The 19,456-nt window shown below is 38.8% G+C and overlaps 1 protein-coding gene across 4 annotated transcripts in view; it reads left to right on the top strand.

The window, feature by feature from the left end:
- The first annotated feature begins 236 nt into the window (after positions 1–236).
- The window catches only part of TERF1 (telomeric repeat binding factor 1), a 26,864-nt gene continuing 7,644 nt past the window's right edge, over positions 237–19,456 (top strand). For 2 of the 4 annotated variants that reach the window (XR_014579217.1, XR_014579218.1), the window contains exons 1-9: positions 237–457; positions 3,597–3,692; positions 5,215–5,345; positions 6,580–6,666; positions 8,334–8,483; positions 11,219–11,325; positions 12,982–13,047; positions 13,122–13,182; positions 14,301–14,365. Coding sequence is in view for 2 of the 4 variants with exons in the window: in XM_083822998.1 (XP_083679124.1) it covers positions 274–457; positions 3,597–3,692; positions 5,215–5,345; positions 6,580–6,666; positions 8,334–8,483; positions 11,219–11,325; positions 12,982–13,047; positions 13,139–13,182; positions 14,301–14,365 (930 nt within the window). In the remaining 2 variants the exon portion in view is untranslated. The remainder of the gene's footprint in view (positions 458–3,596; positions 3,693–5,214; positions 5,346–6,579; positions 6,667–8,333; positions 8,484–11,218; positions 11,326–12,981; positions 13,048–13,121; positions 13,183–14,300; positions 14,366–19,456) is intronic. The other 2 variants (XM_083822998.1, XM_083822997.1) reach the window with 1 other exon arrangement.

The following is a 19,456-nucleotide window of genomic DNA, read 5'->3' as shown; positions in this document are numbered from 1 at the left end:
CTCCCAGCGACACTGCGCTGGGCTTCGCTCCTGGACGCTGGGGCTGACACCTCTTGGAGCCGGCCGACAGGGGCCGGCCCCCAACGGCCCCCAACGGCCCCCAACGGTCCCTAACGGTCCCTAACGGTCGCCCGCGCGCCGCGTGACGTCACCCCCCCGTCGCCCGCCGACCGCCCAGCAACGGGGAGGGGCTGGCGGCGGAGGCGGGCGCGCTGATAGGCTGCCGGGCGCGGAGGGGCGGGGCGAGGGGCGCGTTGGCGGGCGAGCTCCAAGATGGCGGCGGAAGGCGCCCAGGCGGCCGGGGGCGGCCGCGCCTCGGGGGACGCAGCGGCGCTGGTGGTGGCGGCGGAGTCGGTGGCGGCGGGCTGGGTGCTGGAGCTGAGCTGCTGCTGCCTGTGCCGGCACTTCGCGGAGGGCCGCGCCGCCGAGTTCAGGCGGTGGAGGGCCGTGGCGGAGGGTGAGGGGGCTCCTTCCGTCCCTTCCCCGTCAGGACGGGGCTGTCGGTCCCCTCAGTGGGGGCGGGTGGCGGCTCTGAGGAGACTTGGGGAGCCTCCGAGCTGCTGGGTACTGAGGGAGGGCTCTGCTCGGCCTGACTCCATCACCTTGGTGCTGTGAAGCGTGCGGGTGTAGTGTGGTTAATGTGCCATCCTCAGTTACAGAACCTGAGGCCTCCGGTGCTGGTGGCTCACGGCGACTGAAAGGTTGAAGAGGGTTTAGTTTGGAGATGCAAAAGTTAGCGTAACTTAAATACACCGGGTTCCTGAGTTTATGTCCTGGCTTCTGGTAGAATGCTAGAAGGTTTTGAAGTACTTACAGTCCGTCAGATGCAGGTGGAACAAAGCCTAATGGCTAGATTGTGAATGGAAAGACATATTTGAAATGAGGAACATTTAAGAGTGAGGATTGTTAACAGTTAGAACAAATTGTCTTGATCTCAGATTTGATGGATTTACAGTGATTTTATCTGTTGGGGAAAAAAAAATATGAAGATACCAGGTTAGATCTTCGGGGGATTTTTTTTTTTCTTGACCAAAGTAAATGGTCAAGAAAATAGTCAATAAGTATGACTTATTTAAAAATTCACAATGAACTGAATACCATGGTATGCAGAATGAATAGTAAAGAGATTAATATGAGAAATAGCAAGAGGTAAGAAATCTGAAGATAATGAAATACATCAAATGGGGGGGCTGCTAGATTTCATTATTAATGGTGCTTCTCAGCCTTGGGACTGCGGCTCAGTAGGAGAATTGTATGAAATTTCATGAAGACAGATAGGAAGCAGAGAAAAGGAATATTGTAGACTGGAATATCTCAGGGAGAATGGGAAGACTTTAGGAGATTGTATTAGTAGAAACAATTTTTGCAATTAATATTTGTGCAGAATACAAAGTTACATAGAACTGGGAAGTAATAGAAAATCTGGAATGTGAGAGTTCATTAACAGAAAGAGTTGAGCATGCTGGTGCTGTAAGGTTATTAAGTCAAGAGTAAAATAATCTATGGAAGAAGCTAAGTGCACCGGTAAGACTGCATTAGAAAACTATTTTTGTTGTTGGGAATAGAGAACTATTAATGTTGCATCCAACAGAAAGAGACCCTACTGAAATACTGGTTGGCTGTCAGCAGGGAGGTTGGTTCAAACTGAAGCAAGTGCAAAAATGTAGGATGGCTAAAGCAATAAAAGGATCTATTTTGTTACGAGATAAATATTTTTTTATGTACAGCTCAGTACACTACCAAGTAGAAATAACTTACCTGTCTAGGTCGTCTGTGGTTCAAAGACAGCATGGCAAGGTTATGTGCCTTGCCTACCTTATCCTGCATTGACGTGTCTTATTACCTAGCTTGTTTAAGTATCTACATGGCAAGGAACGGGATTTCTAGAATTTCTAATGAAAAGCTAATGAAATGAAGTATATTTGAGAGGCCATTGTGAGGGGAGCAATTTATATTCAAATTTATATTCAGGGGCACTTCTAACAAATGAATTAACAGAGAAACAGAATCTAGAAAAGTTTACTAAGTCTGTTTCGATTTCTGTTTGTCTGCATTACTTGTGAATAGTTGGTGCTAAGGACCTGTTGTCCACTCTGTAAACACATCGAGGTTTCTTCTCCTGTGGAATAGCTCTAAAGGAATTTAGTGCGTGTAATCAAGACTGCTTTGTGATACGAACCAAAGCACAGGACGTTTTATTGAAAAACGCAGCCCTGCCCTGAATTAACGCTCTAGTGGAGGTGCACCCTAAAAGCACATGGAGGAGTGGAGAAAGCTGAATGATCTCAAGCCACTTGCCAAATTGACCTCCTTTTTCTGTTGCATTGCTCAGCTGCAGCCTTCTTCCTGCTTCAGAAACTTCCAAGCTCTGGCTCCATCTTCAGGGCATGGGGATAGTAACTATCTCTAGCAACGAACTCATTATCCAAGCTTTCTGAAGCTGAACTGCGTTGTCTGCTATGGGAGATGCATAAATTTGTGACTGTGATTAGTGGCACTTAACTACTATTCTACGCAATGTTCTTTTTTTTTTTTTCACTTCCTATTTTAGCTAGAGCTCTTGCACCCCCTGTCCTCACAGAAACAGAATTGAAAATGTGTTCTTCGAAGCCCAAATGACAATATCCTGCTTGATATTAGATTAGGTAGTCGTTCAGGGCTTTTTTAATTAGTTTGTAATTGGATACTTATCCATTGTTCCCTAGGGGATGCTCATACACTACAAAGCAAGGAAGCCAAGTACGTGCGAGGAAACCAATGCGTGATGTGTCCCGGTTGTGTCAGTGCAAAACTGGGGGGTGGTGTGGGGGGCCCCCTGCTGCACAATTCTGGCTTTCTCTAGGCTGCCTCTGAAATGTCCTGAAGCAGGGTGCTCAGTGTGCAGCTGTCTTAGGTGAGCAGCTTGACAGGTTCTTTGCTTTTCATTTTGAATGCTTCCATGTAATGGTGTGAGGACAAATTCATACAGCATGTTAAAATGTGAAGTTCACAGTAATCAGTGTGATGAAAATTATCTCACCACAGCTCCCTGTCTAAAATATACAGTAATCCTTGTGACCTTCCAACCCCGTGAGGAAGATTTCCCTTGTGGGTTTAGTTTTCTGCCTAAGTTCTGGTAGCTTTTACTGTGTTTGGTCTGCCAGTTGCCACAGCAACATTGTAAGCGTTAGCAGTCTGCTTGGGGCTCGGCGGGGTGGGCACTCCACGGAAATGTTCTCTGGAGCAGATAGTTGTCGGTCTTTCCTGGTAAGCCAGTGAGCAAAACAAACTTTTATTTGTTTATGTAAAATACTGTGGTGTTCTTTTAAGGTTTAAAAAAAAAAAAACAAAAAAAACATAAGCCTCTGGATGCATCTTGCCACTTCTAAGCTACTGTTGTGAACTGCAAGAGGAATACCTTTTTCTGGTCAAGTGCTTAAATATGACTTATGTTCTTAGAACAGGGAAGAACATTAACTGATAATCTGCTAAATTTCTAATCCATTAGGGGTTTTATGAAGCATTTTTAGTCTGATAATGCAGTGTCTAGTATATTTCTAGCCACACTGTGGCACTGCTGGAGCAAGACTGACTTAACTTTTCCTCTTCTTTTCCAGCTGTTATTAATGGCTTCTCCAAAATAGCTACACATCAGAAAAAAACAGTGTACCTCTGTCAGCTTTTGATAAGAATTGCAGATGGAAAAAGACTTGGTAAATACTCTGATTTATTTTTTTTTTGCCACTTGCTGTTTAAGTAGATCTGAATGAACTTGCATAGATGCGTATTAGATATGCTTTCGCATTGCTTCTAATGTGTGTATAAAATGGCAGAAATCTCTACACTTGGACTGCTAGTGTTCCACATGCACCTGAGCTATATGCAGGACCAGCATTATCCTGTGATGATTTTATTGCACAGAGTTTGAATGCTTATATGCTGCTCAAATTGTGGGTCTTCCTGTCACAGCAGCATTGACAAAAGAAATATACTTGAGAAGACTGACTGGTCCTTAGTGAGCAATATCTGCAAGTGTAAAGTGCAGAGGGGGCATTCCTTTCTACAAATGTAAATCTAGAAATTGAAGTGAGACAGACAGTAGGAGCAAGAATATGGATGAAAAGGTTGATGGCCTTTCTTTTTACGGAAGGTCATAAGGCTTTCAGCTGGCAGCAGGTCTTTGGGATTTTTATTCATTGTTGTGTCTTCTGTTTGGCTGTAAGTTAGCCACAACTCACTGATTTGGCTGAGCTGCTTCTGTGCCCATGCACAAGTTTTTGTAAGACTTAACTTCTGTGCTGCTTGATAAAACTTGATGAGATTTAAGAACTTTAAAAGCAGTCTTGCCAGCATAAGCATTGAAGGACAAAACCGTATTCTAGCCTAGCAGTGCCACAAAGGCTTGCTTTTATAAAATTAAAAGCAGTTACTCTGCTTTAATTTAATGCCGCATCCTTGGAAGTGTTTAAGGCCAGTTTGGATGGGGCTTGGAGCAACCTGCTCTGGTGGGAAGTGTCCCTGACCATGGCAGGGTGGTTGGAACTGTATGATCTTTAACGCCCCTTCCAACCCAAGCCATGTATTGATCAGACAGGGAAACTGTAGAGTGTTGAGGGGGTGGTTATTTGGCTAGGCTGTGTTTTGGCCGGAACTGGTCACTGAACCTGCTTGCTGGGAATTTTCCCAAACCTTGATATTAGCTCAATGACATGGCTGCTTCTGCTTTTTCAGTGAACAGTCCTGTGTTACGCTGTTTGAATTTCCCTCTCACTTTAACCTGTTCAAATAAAACAAAAAGTTAAGACGTGGTAGTACAGAGAGATCAGGATTGTGTTGTGTTACAAAATCCAAAGCAGCAATACTAAATGTTTTGATAACTGATGCCAAGCTTATTGTAAAAGCATTATTAATACCATCCCCAATTCATAATGCTAAACGTAGCACTATTGCAAGTAGCATTTTAATTGAACGATAAGTAGAAAATGCATAATCTCTCTTAAAAATGCAACAGTATGGTTATTAGAAACATCAGGAAGAAAGAGGCTCTAAAGAGGAGAAGATTCCTTCAAGTCTCTTAAACACACCTGAAAAGGGAGACTAAAAATTATTTGAGGAGAAAGGATTTGTAATGATTTATAGTACATAGGACTTCATTGTGTATACATAATGAAATATACTTAGCTTCCTCCTTTAAGTTTTGTTTTAAATACCAATTTCTATTTTTTTTTCCCTAAGAATGCAATTTTGAAAAGGATCCAAGAATTTCACCTTTGGAATCTGCTCTGTCTTTTTGGACTTTACTTGAGAGGGAAGAAAGTAAACTTGATAAGCTTCATGAAGATATTCGTCGCTTGATTCAAATTCAGGTCTGTGTTATTTATTCAGAACACTTCAGGAGGCTAGCTATCCATTCTGCTAAAACAGAGCTTGGGCTATGAACAATCTGAACTGAATTTTCCGAGTTTGTTCTGTTTTCAGTTACAGTATAAACAAAGCTGTACGTGGGACCTTTCCCTATCTAGATTGGTTCCTGTTTGGCAGGTTTTGAAAGAATTTCAAACTGGGACAATTTAAAAAATATATATCAATTGATATATCAATTTCAAAACATTTATATCTTGAGCTTTAAAATATAGCTTGAATAGCTTTCATTTCAGATGAGGTTTTTTGGCTTACAAATAAATCTCAGTATTAGAATACTTGATTTCAGTGAGAAACATGTAAAAACTAACCTGTTCCTGGTAATGATGGTGGTGGTGGGTTTTTTTTCTTTTATGAAAAATGCATTTTAAGATTAAAAACATTTGAAAAAAAAAAATCTTGACCTGCTCTGAATTTCCTTAAAACTCTCCCCTGTTTTAACTTTCCTTAAAACTTTCTCGTGATGAAACTGTTATATGATCAGAAACTCTTTAACAGCTCCATTTTGCTGTTCTTTCCTAACGTGATAGAAGTAAGTGTAGAGGTGCTGTTGAACTGGAGTTAAGACAGAACAGTTTGTATTCGGTCTTCTAAGTGTTTTTTTATTTGGAGATAGCTACAAAATGTCTGTGCTTAACAAGAAATAATTACCAGTTGTTTTGGGTTTGTTTTTTTGAATCATTGTCTGAAATATTACATGCATTATCACAAATGTGCTTCAGTGCAATACTGAATTGGATGTGTCCTCGTTTTAACTGCATTTAATGTGATCACTTGACATTTTTATTACTGTTGCAAAGGAGAGCACTCTATTTAGTTGCACATGAGGGAAATTTCACAACTGTTGGGACTGAAAATGTCCTTCAGGGGAAGATGGAAGCAATGGTAAGGGAGAGGAAAAAGGTAAGTAAGGGAAAATTTGCATCAGATTTGCCTTTAAATCCCTGGTCTTTATACAAGATGTTTAATGTTATTTCAGAACTAACTGTAATAACTCACTAATTGTTGGTTCCGCTTCTAAATGTATAGACCTCAAGATTTTGAAAGTCTCACAAAATTACAGAAGTGTGACTTCCATTGTTGTTGTTGTTTTTCTTTGGTGGTGGTGGGTTTTTGTTTTTCTTTTTCAGGTGAAATGTATTTCAGTATGTCTTTTAAGTGTAACTATATTGATTGCAGGCTGTAGCAGTCCATATGGAAAAAGGATATTTTAAGGAGGCTGCTGAAGTTCTCGAAAGGCTGTTTGCAGACTCGGAATCAGATAAGGTAGTAATGTGCTCTTTTTTTTCTTGTTTTAGAGGAGAAAAAGGGAACAGTTTCCCAAAGGTGCCAAATGCTACTTCCATAGCTTTATCCTAATTACACTAGGTGAAATCACTTTCACACTTGTGGTAGCTCTCAGTGCAAAAGTATATTTGGAGAAAGGGAAATGATAGAAATAATGCATGATTTGGGGTAGTAAAATGATTGCTTTCCACAGCATTCGTTCTTCACTGTGGGCAGCAGCGGTCTAAACTTAATCTTCTTTCCCACTTTGAATGAGAGATGAGGGATTCTGAGAAGGTGATGCTGCAGTTTTCACAGTATAAACACACTGGTAAAGAAATGGTGGGTCCACTGCTCTAATTGGGCTGTTGACTTTTTCTGAGTCTTTGGAGTGTGCTCTATTTGTCTTCTCCATTGGTTAGTGTTCTACAGGTTGAAACATCAGAAGGAAGGAAGGGTGATTAACATCCATAACATAGAGTGGATGTTGTTCTCTGGACCAGATAACATCTGGGTCGGGCCCTTCCTGGTTTTATGGTCGTTGCTTCATGAAGATGCAAGTCTAAGTGCCTGTCTGTTCAAAATAATAGCTAATGCACATGCTTGAATTTGCTGAAAACCGTAAGTCCGCTTATAGTAATGACTTTAGCAACCTATAGACCATTGCAATAATGGGGACTGCTTATAGGAGGCTGAAAAATAGGGAGAAAAAAGAAGCAGATTGTATATAGGCTTTTGACCTCTCTTTTGAATGTGTGCAGTGCTTGCGTAGGTCCTTCTTTACTTGTACTTCATTTGTCAGCTAAAAGATAGAAGTACTGACTATCCCCTGATTTTCCCCACCCCCATAATAGCTGTGTATGATAAACTAGAGGAACCTTTGCATTTTGTGGAGGCAAAACGTGATGCCTTGTAGTGTGCTACACCATTGAGGAAAACAGGATGAAGAAAAGAACAAAGGAAGGCAAGGACTGCAGGCGAAAAGAAGACAGACAAAAATGCTGCCTGTTTGTTCCTCTGGTATATTAGAACATGTGTTCTACATAAATAGTAGCGTGTGTATAACATATTATTCAGATAAATTTTTAAGAAGATTCAGCTATTCAGAAAATGTAGGCTGAGGTAATAGTAGTATTCAAGTTGGTAAACAAGAGTGCAGCCTGTACACAAGTTAGATACTGGCTGTATTGCGCTCTGCATGATTCAGAGTGGTTGGTAGACAAACATAATGTTGTGATTAATTATTTCTGTGCCTGTAATGCTACTGTACTTAGTAGTCCTTTTCCTGAACACTGTAGACCCCTTTCAGTGTCAGTCTGCAGAGGCAGTAAATGAGAAAAGAAACCTAGTAATGAGTGGCCCTTTCTGGGTGTACGTTTTGCTCCATTGACCACACTGCTTTCAACGTTATTCATAAATGGAAAGAAAGTGTGCATCTCTGGGAGGTTACACCTATTATTTGTTGAGCATGTAAACAAAGCGAACTCCTGGCGTTGTGCCTAGTTCACAGTAGAACCCTTTCAAACTGTAGCGTGAATTTATTCAGAAGACTACGTAACAATCTTTTTTAGCTTTGTATGTGTCCTATTTATCATAGGTGCTAAGATTACTGCAAGATACATATATATATATATATATATGACATATGAAAGTGTGCTTTTTTTTAGCCTTTAAGGGTGAAGCTGGCAACCGTAATCAAAAGCAAGGATCCGTATATTCCCCTTCTCCAAAGCTTCAATTACGATCTTTTGATAAGTAAAGTCAAGTCTTACATCGAACGTTTCATGAAAGAAAATGAAAAAAACTTCTTACTACAGGTATGTCAAACTATTTTCGAAAACTTATTTCAAAAGAGATACATACTTTCAAGGAAACTGTTTACACTAGGCAGTGTACACTAGGTTACACTGCCTTAGATGAAAGGGAAGCTTTGTCTTTCTGCGGCTGATCTTATTAATTGGAAAAAAAAAAAAAAAAAAGGTTGAATATATGATTAGGAGAAAGTTAGTAGGAATAAGATTCCAGAGGAAGAGGGCCAGTTCTGATCTTAGAACTCCTTGAAAGATAACGTAACTATATTTCATGTTTATTTTGCCTTGCTTAAGTCTATAAGATTTCTCATATTAACAGTGAAAGATCAAGACCTGTTAATTTGTTTAAAAGCTTTAGGAATGTCAGAGGAGTTAGAGATTGAAAACTCTTACTGCTTCTTCCTGTAAATAAAAAAAGCTCCTTACAAACCATCTTGCTCAAAAGTGATTTAAAATTGGCAAGAACAACATTCCTCCTGCAGTTCATCTTCAGGAGGATTGTGAAGAATTTCCCATATGTTTACTCACTATAAAAGAACATTGAGTCACTCAATTACAAAAACACAGACATCTAAAGGTAATAAGAGGTAAATTCTAAATAAACAAACTTGAAGTTCCTCTGGGGTTTTCATTTTATTACCAGAGAGACTAGAGAACCTCTCAAATGGATTCAGAGTATAATATGAGGAATACTTTTTAATGGTCTTACTCAGCTGCCAGTTCTCGAGTTTATTTTTCAAAGCAATTTATTTGAGTCTAAGAAGAGAGGGAGGTTTGGAGATGTCAAGAGAAGGCCCAAAACTCCCTACTAGCTTTCCTGGGCCCTGTGTTGCATCTCTACTGCCTGTATGCACATCCTTCCTACAGTCTGCACCAAAGTTGCAATATTACTACTTCTGAAATCTTTTCATTTTAGCCTGAATTACTCCTGGATGTAGAGGATAGCATGGTGTAAAGAGTTCACTCTTTACTGTATAATGCAAATAACTGTTTTCCAGCAGTGTATGCTGTGTTCTCTGCAGAAAACCACTTTAGCTTTAACTGTTTGTCTCTCTTTCTTCTTGTGCTGTATGTGGAAATATAAAAAGGTCTGCATTGCTAGACTGTTTTCTAGGCTGCCTTTTCTAGCTTACTATCAAGTTTGGAATCTACAAGGTTGCAGCTCCTGCTGTCAATGAAATTCTTGCACTTCAAGAAACTTCGAGGTAAACTACCCTAAGAACGATCTGCAGATACTTCAATGCCAAAGAAAGACCAGCCAAATAGATTCACTCAGGGAATACTTTTAAATTTTTCTGTGTAATAACTTAGTATTCTTTCAAAAGAATTAGTTTTAGGGAGAAGTACAATCTGAAAGTTGCTGTTACATTTTAAAATGCATTATTATTAGTCAGTTCTTTTTTTATTAAATCATTTCTACTGATTATTTATATGGAAACATTCCCACTTCCACTCATGTTTTGGTACCATCAACAACTGTAAAGACAGAATTTTGAAAATTAACAGCTGAAAGGTGTGGTAAGTTGGGTAGTTACGGAATTTCTGACAGTGAAATATATTCTTCTGGGAGTGGAAGTATTCTGTAACCAGAAAAAAACTTTCAGTATTTTCATGTTTGAATTAATGAAATAGAGACTGCTTTTACGTTATCCGGTTCTTACAAATGTTGAGAGATTCTGCAAGTTACTGTGAAGGACAAGTTAAGATTTCAAGAAGACTGAAAATTGGACAGATGACAAAAAACTAACAGGATGCAAAAGCAAGCCCTGAAAGAAGAAATGGATGAAAAATGGGAGCAACTGGCTAAGCAGAAAAAGAATTAATGTTGGGCCTGCAGTGAACTTGTCAACTCTGAATTGCTATGATTTTTAGTCATCTTTGAGCACTGCTAAACAGATCTTCTTCTGGGTTGTATAGACAGTGTTAGATGGAAAGTGGTTGGCTCTGCTTAGTAATGATGGTGCACAGCTAGTTTTTATATCACTTGAGTGGTAAGTAGGCATTAAGATAGTAGAGAAGAACGTTAGTGGCAAAGTGGCATGAATGACATCATATAGACTAAGTTGGTTTTTTTTTAAGGTGTTATTATATCAAGTAGATAAAAGGAACTTTGGGGAAAAGTACTAACCTCATAATACTCTAGAAATTTTATAGAGTAATGAACTATCCCTCTCTCCTTGGGAAAGGAGGAGGAATCATCTTGGTTTGTGGCTACAATAATTTAGGCAGGATAGGATGTTAAACTATTTTTTGTGAATACAGGAAAAGTTGTTTTGCAAGCTTAAAGTTTGATTGGACATACCTTAGAAAGTGTTGTAAGTATTCTTGATCTTGCCACGCTCTAAAGTCAGTGTAACTAGATGAGCTTGTGAGGGCTGTCCGTTTCCAATTTGTACTCTAGTCTTAAAAAAGACTTTAGAGTACTTCAGTAGTATTTGCAGTCTTGATCTCTGTAATGTATTTCACACATCATCTGTATGTTCAGTTCATATAAATATTACTTGTGACTTTGACTAAAATTTCTCTGAATTACTGGCTGGTAAAGATTTTGATGGATTTCAACCTACCTCATTACAATTGTTCTGAAACAAATTATTTTAATGATAATACCCTTTGACGGGTCTGTGGAATAAGTACCATTAGTAGAGCTGATACAGAGTACACTTACATAAATAGCAGCTTATACTAAGATTAATGTACTGGATGCTATAATTTTGAAGCATCAATTTCATTTCTCACAGGCAGCCATGGAGCAGGTAGAGTCTAAAGGACTAGAAGCAGTAGTGCTGCAGAACATAACTGTGAATGCCAATGAAGAGGAAGAAAATAATTTGGAAACAACACAAAGGTATGTATTTAACATTTTATTGCTGAGGGACTGTTGAGATATAACCCTGTCAGGCAGCTCATTGCCACTCAGCTGCTCGCTTACTCTCCCCGGGTGGGATGGGGGCGAGAATCGGAAAGGTGAAAGTGCAAGAACTCGTGGATGGAGATAAGGACAGTTCACTAAGCAAAGATAAAGCTGCACACACAAGGAAAGCAAACCAAGGAATCCATTTGCTGCTTCCCATTGGCAGGCAGGTAGGTGTTCAGCCACTTCCAGGAGAGCTGGGCTCAACGCACATAACAGCTTTGTGGGAAGACAAACGCCATCACTCCCAATGCTCCCCCTCCCCCCTTCTTTACCCCAGTTTTTGTTGCTGAGCACAATGCCACACGGTGTGGGACATCCCTTTGGTCAGTCTGGGTCAACTGTCCCGGCTGTGTCCCCTCCCAGCATCTTGTGTACCTCCAGCTGGCAGGACAGCGTAAGAAACAAGAAAAAGTCCTTGTCTCTAAATGCTGCTCTGCAACAACTAAAAACATCTGTGCGTCAGCACCACTGTTTGCATCAAAAATACAAAGCACAACATTGTCTGAGCCTCTGCAAAGAAAATTAACTCTGTCCCAGCCAAAACCATGGCATGAACATGTTTGGATAGTAACTTGAAACCTGTAGAATTAAGAGTAGGTAGAAGGAAGGACATTGTATTCCAAATCACTCTCTAACAGAAAGTGAACTACTAATTTATTCTCTATTTTTAAGTATTAGCCTTTCTGTAGTTGTTATTCTTGGCATTTACATCAAATAGCTTGGCATTAAGTTTAAATACTTGCTGAAGATGCACGATTTTCAGTTTAAACAGCTGTCAGTCTTGTATAACAATAAAAACATTGAAATGCTTCTTAGAAGTTTTCCTTTACACTTGATTGAGCTCGTTTTAGTCTTTAATTTCAGGCTATAGGTCATCTGAAGAAGAGAGAGAACAAGGAAAGGGAATCAGTATGTTACTTTTTTCCTTACAGCTAAACGCAGGATCTACTTGCTCAGTGATACTGCTTTTATGATAAATAAATATGTAGCTTCATAGACAGAACATAGGGTATGACTCTGGCTATGTAAAACCTCAAAATAAATACATACTTTTATAAGAAATGCTGGGGGAACTTGAAACGTGGTTCCCTTTTTGCCCCTTTGACTTTATTTTAAATAATGCTAATATTCTAGGTTTATCGCCATTTGCTTTTCCACTTGTTTTTTTGGTCTTTGGTCAGGATAGAGTTTGTTTTTCTGCAGTTTTATACCTACAATACTTAGCATGATTTAGTTAAGAAAACTGACTGATGTAGTGTGCAAACAAATAAAAAGTAAGGTAAGTAAAATAAATGCATCATGTCTTCAAATAAATGTGTGTAATGTTGTGGAAAAGTTTAAGGAATTCTGTAGTGCCCATAATTTTGTAAATTTGTGGAAGCAATTACTTCACATGAACAAGTTCCATGTTCTTCAAGGCTTTCAGTACTGGTTAATGGTAGCAGTATGAGTAAGTGGATTGATGCAGTTAGTGTTTGTATGCCTCTGTTTCTGTAGAGAAATCTTGGGATTTTATTTAATGTAAATACTGTTGATTCACATCAATGGCAAGTTGCTGTCTAGGAAATAATTTTTATTTATTTTAAGATTTACAGAAGAGCAACCAAGTACTACAAATGAGTTACCTGAAGATGCAACAAAATCCATTAGAAGGTAAAAATGATTTTTTGGGGTGGCTTTTGGTCATACATGCTTCATGATATTTTTTTTTTGTATTTTTACTTCAGTTCTGTATTCTTTGCAGGCTTCGTTCAAAGAGGAAATGCAGAGCAAGTAATGTTCTTCAGAGTGAGTGTTAGCTTATTTTTTACACTTTCAAAATAAAGTCATGTTAGACATTGTTTTTCCAAATGGGTTGGTGGTTTGATAACTGCTCTCCAATATGATTGGATTCCTATAAACATGATTATGGTGAGAAGAAAACTCCTAATTTCTGTCTGCGAGTTTCTACATGTGTGGAGTAGTGTTGCTGCATTTACAAAATGTTTTAAAGTTCCCTGGCAATTGATCTTGCAAAATCATTCACCGTTTTCTGTTACGCTGTGTTTTTTGTTTGTTTGTTTTACTAGAGTTATGGTATTCTGTACAGAAGAAAGTTGACAGAGTAGTAATAAGATTTGTCTCTTTTGGGCATCCAACCTAGATAACGTTGGGGTGAAGGAAGGAAAGAGACTGTCTGACTGAAAAAAACAAGTTGTAGTGTAAAATGCAGGGGGTTAGGCTGTTCATGCATCATCCTAGTACTATTTTCTTAAAAGTGTGATTTTGTCACACTTATAAGTAGGTTCTGAAAATCATTAGCACCCTGTTACCACAAAGAGATGATGTTATAGCCACACGTGGCTAGCTGCTGTCTGACATACCTACGTATCTACCCACAGTTATTTGTTGCTTCTGTTGTGCTTGGACGGGTGAACACTTAGGATAGCATGGTTACTTGCCTCAGTTAGAACCTCACACATGTTCTATGGAAAAGATAGAACCTATATAAAAAGTATAATATTTCTGATCACTGGTTAATTTCCATTCTCTCTACCTAAACTGAGAGAGATGCATATAGTAAGAATATTTTTTCAAGTGTAAAATAAAAATTTTTCATTGGTACCTAGCAATTTTTATTTAATTGCTTAAAATAACTCTTCTGTGAGCTCTGTCTCATACAAAATAGTTGCTTTCTTGCATAGAGTACTTAGTCCTTGGTCTAAGGTGAGATTATGTGTATACATATATAAAAGTGTATTCATATATGAACACTGAAATTTTCCCACTCTGTCCAAGCATATCAAAACAGTACATTGTAGTCTCACATAATTGTTAGCGTGTAAAATAGAACTGTAGAATGGCTAGAATGTACTGCTTTAATGTTGACTCCTTATAGATCTGGATGTATGTTAATTGTTTTCTAGGTCTGAACAGCTTGCAAAATGTGGAAGAACTTGGAGATACTCAGACTTGTGGCCGAAGAAGACAGGTTTGTATTTGATTTCTATTCTAAGTAGAGATAAAATGAATCTGACCTGCAGTAGATTTTTTTTTTCCAGCTGTATTAGACTCAGCATTCAAAATTCTTGGGTTTAAGATTCTTTACGTTATTCAAGCTGTGCTATATAGCTCTTGGGACTGTTTAAGTTCTAATTTCTGTCTTAGGAAAAAATAGTATTTCTGATACTATCTCAAGTATTGTTGCTAATGCTCGTGAGATTTGAATTTGTTCAAATATTACTATTGCTAAAGCTTAGCCTGAGTCTTTTTAGATGTTTTTGTGAAGTTGTAAATGTGCAAGTTTTTATTTAAAAATAAAAAATAAAAATAGTAAAACTTTGGGTTAAAGAATTCAGTATGTCATTTGCCCATGAGACATCAAAGCCTTCTTTCTCCAACTTAGAAGCTGAATAGAGATTTAATAACTTAATAATTCAAAACTTTATCTGAGGTAAAAACATATTTACTCGAGAAGCTGTTTTGATTTTTATAAACAAAAAATAGTAGCTTTTTATAACACTACATTTCAAATAGTCATTTGAACTCTCTTCATGATTAAACCTACTCCATTATATTCAGCAATGCTATAATTCCTACAGTTGAAAAGTGCAGCCGTGTATTCCTTGATAAAAGTGAGTTTGAAGCTGATCTGATGTTAGAGACTAACTGTTACAAACTGATCTTGAATATGGCTCATTTTCTTCATTTATGAGAAAATGATAAAGCACTTCTGAACAAAATTAATGTTAAATAAATTTATTCCTCTTAAGAGAATCTCTTTAGAAGTAATATAGAGTCTTTCTGTTGACAGTTTCTGTCATTAACTAAATGTGTTCATTTTGGTGCAGGCTGTTTCATTCTTCTGGTGTTCATTTTGATACTTAATTTTTCATATAATACAGAAGGATGAACTGGCTTATGTGTTTTTTTTTTTCCAGACACTCCTCGAGGAGAGTTGTAATTATTCCTATCTTTTTAAGAATTTTTAGTGAAGTTGAAGAATTGGTTAAATCTTCATTTGTATTCTTTCCTCAAATTGATTGAGGTCCTAATGAGAGTCCTAATGTTGTTAAGATATGGTGATATATTGGAGGTTGAGCCCCTAGCTACATATAAACACACAGTTCTTTACTTTCTCACAAATCTTAGGAATAGTTACATCACTGAGAGCCTCTTTCAGCAGTTGCAAATACAGTCAGTGGCCTAAAAAAAAAAAAATCAGTGCTCACAGGATTTGCCTGTTGCATTCACAAGCATAGTAAATGTTTACTTCATACTTGGACAGATGTCTTGTCAGCCAGTTGCTGACAGGCTTGCATACTTCAGTCAGTCTTGCTTACAACATGAAGTTTGAAACTAATTGGACCACAATTGATACAGAATTAATGACAGCTTTATATTCACCTATCTATTTATTCAGGAAGTATGGATGGAGACAGCTACAAACACTGAGTTGAGACCTAGGGCTTGTGCACATATCTCACTAGAAAAAGAAATGCTCTATGCTTAATTCTGTTACTATAAATTCAACCTTATTTGAAATGTAAATTTATGGAATGTACAGAAAGCTATAGAAAAGGGCATCCGGTAATAGAGAAAACTCTGAAAAAATTATAAAAGCTTGAAAGAAATTAAAACTTAATCTGAACATTTAGAAAACTATGCATTTGCTCTGTCTGATATTTATGCCATACTAGCAAGACCTCATAAATATTGCATAGAAAGCCATGATAATTGGCCTTTTAGACAATAAATCCGCACCTCTACTTAATTATCTGGGTTATATAAGATAGTCCACATGCATGAAGGAATGCTGCGAATGTCAGAGCTGTTGACTTCTAGAACTTCCTTTTCCACCCAGTCCCTCTTTCAATGTTGGCATTGTTTGCTCTTGTTTTGTAAATGGCATTTCACTGCAGTGGTTCAGTGCCCGTTTACAGCCTTTCATTGCTGTGTTTTCAGTTAACTGCGTACAGCAGTCTGGAGTGCTATTGAAAGGAAATGTACTTGATTTTCTCATTCCTAAATTAAACTCTTATGGGATGCAGGCATCACAGAGACGTCAGGGAGCTGTTTGTACTCAACCTGTTCTCTGTATGTGTATGGTCAGTCCTTTGAGTTGTCTAAAATCAGTCTGACAATTTTCTTAAATGTCTGAAAAAATCTGAGTTTTCAGAATTTAGTCAGACTTGTATAGAAAAAATCCACATATTTGACCTTGAAGAAAATTTCAGAGCAAAGGAAAGTCCCAGCATGCACAAGGGAAAGCAGATTGTTAGAACAAAATTGACTCTAAGGCATAACAAGATCTTTTGATAAGGGATGGTGCATTTACGCAGGCTGTCTGGCAAACTGAAGTTTGCTCTGCCAGCGTTCTGAGCTAGCCAGAGGTCAGATTGCTCTGGGCCAGGCACTGTGATTATGTTAGCTCAAGCACAGTGCTGCTTTATGTCTGGGCTCTCAACCAGTCTGGGTAGCTTGTAACAGAGCAGTGCTGGAGTCCACACAACTGCCATCCCAGAGCACAGGCAGTTTGTTGGCTTGTGTGGGGAGACAACTTACTAATCAATTTAGTTCCTTGGTGAAGAGGAAAAATGGGTCAGTCTCTGATTTACCTGTACAGCAGACTGCTCATTTGTGTGTTAAAGTGAAGAAACTTATCTGTAAAGAAAGCCTGCTGTAACCAATTTTAAAAGCAGAAAACCAAAAAAAAAGACTAACAGCAAATGTAATTAATCACTACAACAAGTAACAACAGTTGTGATTGTCTCTGTGCTGGAAGTGTTTGAATTAACTGGTGCAGTAGGTCAAGCGTAACGGTGGTACTTTTATAAAGATTTTACTTAGGAAAGTTTTCTGGCATGCTGTGAAATGAGATGATCTAGATGATTCCAATGGGATCTCTGGCCTTTTAATAATAGTTTTGGTTTGTTTGTTTAACACAACACTGTTCACTGCTGATGTTGCAAAAGATGTGTGGAACAGGAAGTGTTGGGTAAAGGAAGTATTTTTGATAAAGGGTAGACAATTTTAGGGAAGTGCTAGGTTTCTGTTTACAAAGACAGCTGAACTACTACTACTCAATTCTTTCACTGGCTAGTCAGTGAGGCCTGTATCAGTGATCGTAGCTTCTTGAAAAGGCACTGTTAATTACAGTAAGTTAGAACAACTTTGAGACATGAAGCTTGTTGGTATTCATGTACCTCAGCTTGAACTCTGTGTGGATTCCAAATTTTCACTTGTTGCAGAATAACCAGAATATGACTTTGATCAGGCTGAATGTTATGTCATCCCCTTCCCCTGCAGTGACTCCCTTCACCACTGCTGCTGCCACCTGCATCAGGACAAATTCAGTGGAGTGGGGGTGCAGCTAAGAAAAAAAAATCTTTTTTTAAAGAAAAAGCTATACAGGACAGCACTGAAACTGTCACCTGGTCATCCCTTGTGCACAAATTGTGGTTGTTCTTAGGGCAGAATCTTTTAAGGATCTGTAGATGGGTTCTTGGTCCTTAGGGAAGGAGACAATTTAAAATTAAAAAAAAAAAAAGTATTTCCTTGGATCAAGGACTTACCAGAGCATCCTTAGACACATGGACCTCTTGTGGCACTGACAATCATACTGACTTACGCTGGGCTGCCCTGTCTAGCCACCTCTTGTTTACAAACAGGACAGGGATGCATTTTTCAGATGACAGGAGTCACAAGAGATTTACATTTCCACTAGGTAACGTTATTTGCTGAGTGAAGTGATTTGTTCCCTCATAATTCACTGATTTCCGCTATAGTAGTTCTAAGATTTGGCTTTATCAAGCTCAAATCTCTGTAAGTTGAGGCTATTCATTTACAGCTGTGCATTTCTGTTACTACCTGATTCTTCATAGATGGGAAAGCTCAAATTGCAGAGAGCTCAGCCTGAATATCTTGGGTCTTCCTGCCTGATAGGCTGTACCACTTATCCATTTGATAGCTAGAAATGATATATTATTTATGAGGAGGTCTTGTACATATGTTAGTATACTTTTCTCTTCATACCCCAAATGACACATTGTAGTCACTAGACCTTCAGATTTAGCCATCTATACCTCTTATTGTTCTTAGGTCGTGTAAACATCTTTTTTCTTCATTTTTTTCCAATTAGCCCAGGGATTTTACTAGCACATCCTCCCTCACCTAGTGCTTTAGAAGTTTGGTTGCAAACTTACTGCTGTAAGCACATTAGCAAAGGATCAGTCCCCTATCATATAAGGAGTATGTGTGTGTGGTATTGGGAATACTCACAACTTGGCCAGATCCTGCTTATTTCCAATTTGTTAAAGGATGTTTGGAGCAGCTGCTTCCTCCAGTAGCTCCTGCCCACCTACAGGAGCCCAGCTCAGTGTACCTAGGGCCGTGGAGTGTCTGTACCGCGTGGCTGAGGGACATGACTGTGGCTTTCCCATTTGAAGGTTCAAGCAGTAGAAGATCAAAAATACATTCCACTGAAAATGGGGTGCCTTAGGTCCTCAGGACTGCACACAAGCAAAGCAAAATCAGGAATTCACTCACTCCTTCCTGTCAGCAGGCAGATGTTTAACTGTTTCTAGGAAAGCAGGGCTCCATCATGTCTACCAGTTACTTAGGAAGAAAACATCCCCATCCCTCTTCCTCCTTCTTTCCCCCAGCCCTTATTCCTGAGCATGATGTCATAAGGTGTGGAATATCCCTCTGGTCACTGAGTCGCCTCTCCTGGCTGGGTCCCCTCCCATCTTAGTGTGCATTCCCCCAGTCTGCTCACTGGAGGGCAGCATGAGAAGCGGAAAAGCCCTTGACAGTGCAAGCGCTACTCAGCAACTACTAAAACGTTGGCGTGTTATTAATACTGTTTTTGTCACAAATCCAAAACATAGCACCATACCAGCAACTATGAAGAAAATTAACTCTATCCCAGTCAAAATCAGTACAGTTATACAACCCATTCTTCACCAAAATTGTCAGAAAAACAAGATACATTAAATAGGAACAGCAGTTTTAATTTTTCAAATAATGAGGCTCTAGAAAGGACACACTTTTAGAAATAATTCACTCCTTTGCTAATTAAATT

The sequence above is a fragment of the Anser anser genome (genome assembly GCF_964211835.1).
Source record: "Anser anser genome assembly, chromosome: 2".
NCBI lineage: Eukaryota > Metazoa > Chordata > Aves > Anseriformes > Anatidae > Anser > Anser anser.
This window is presented reverse-complemented; position numbering and strand designations above follow the sequence as displayed.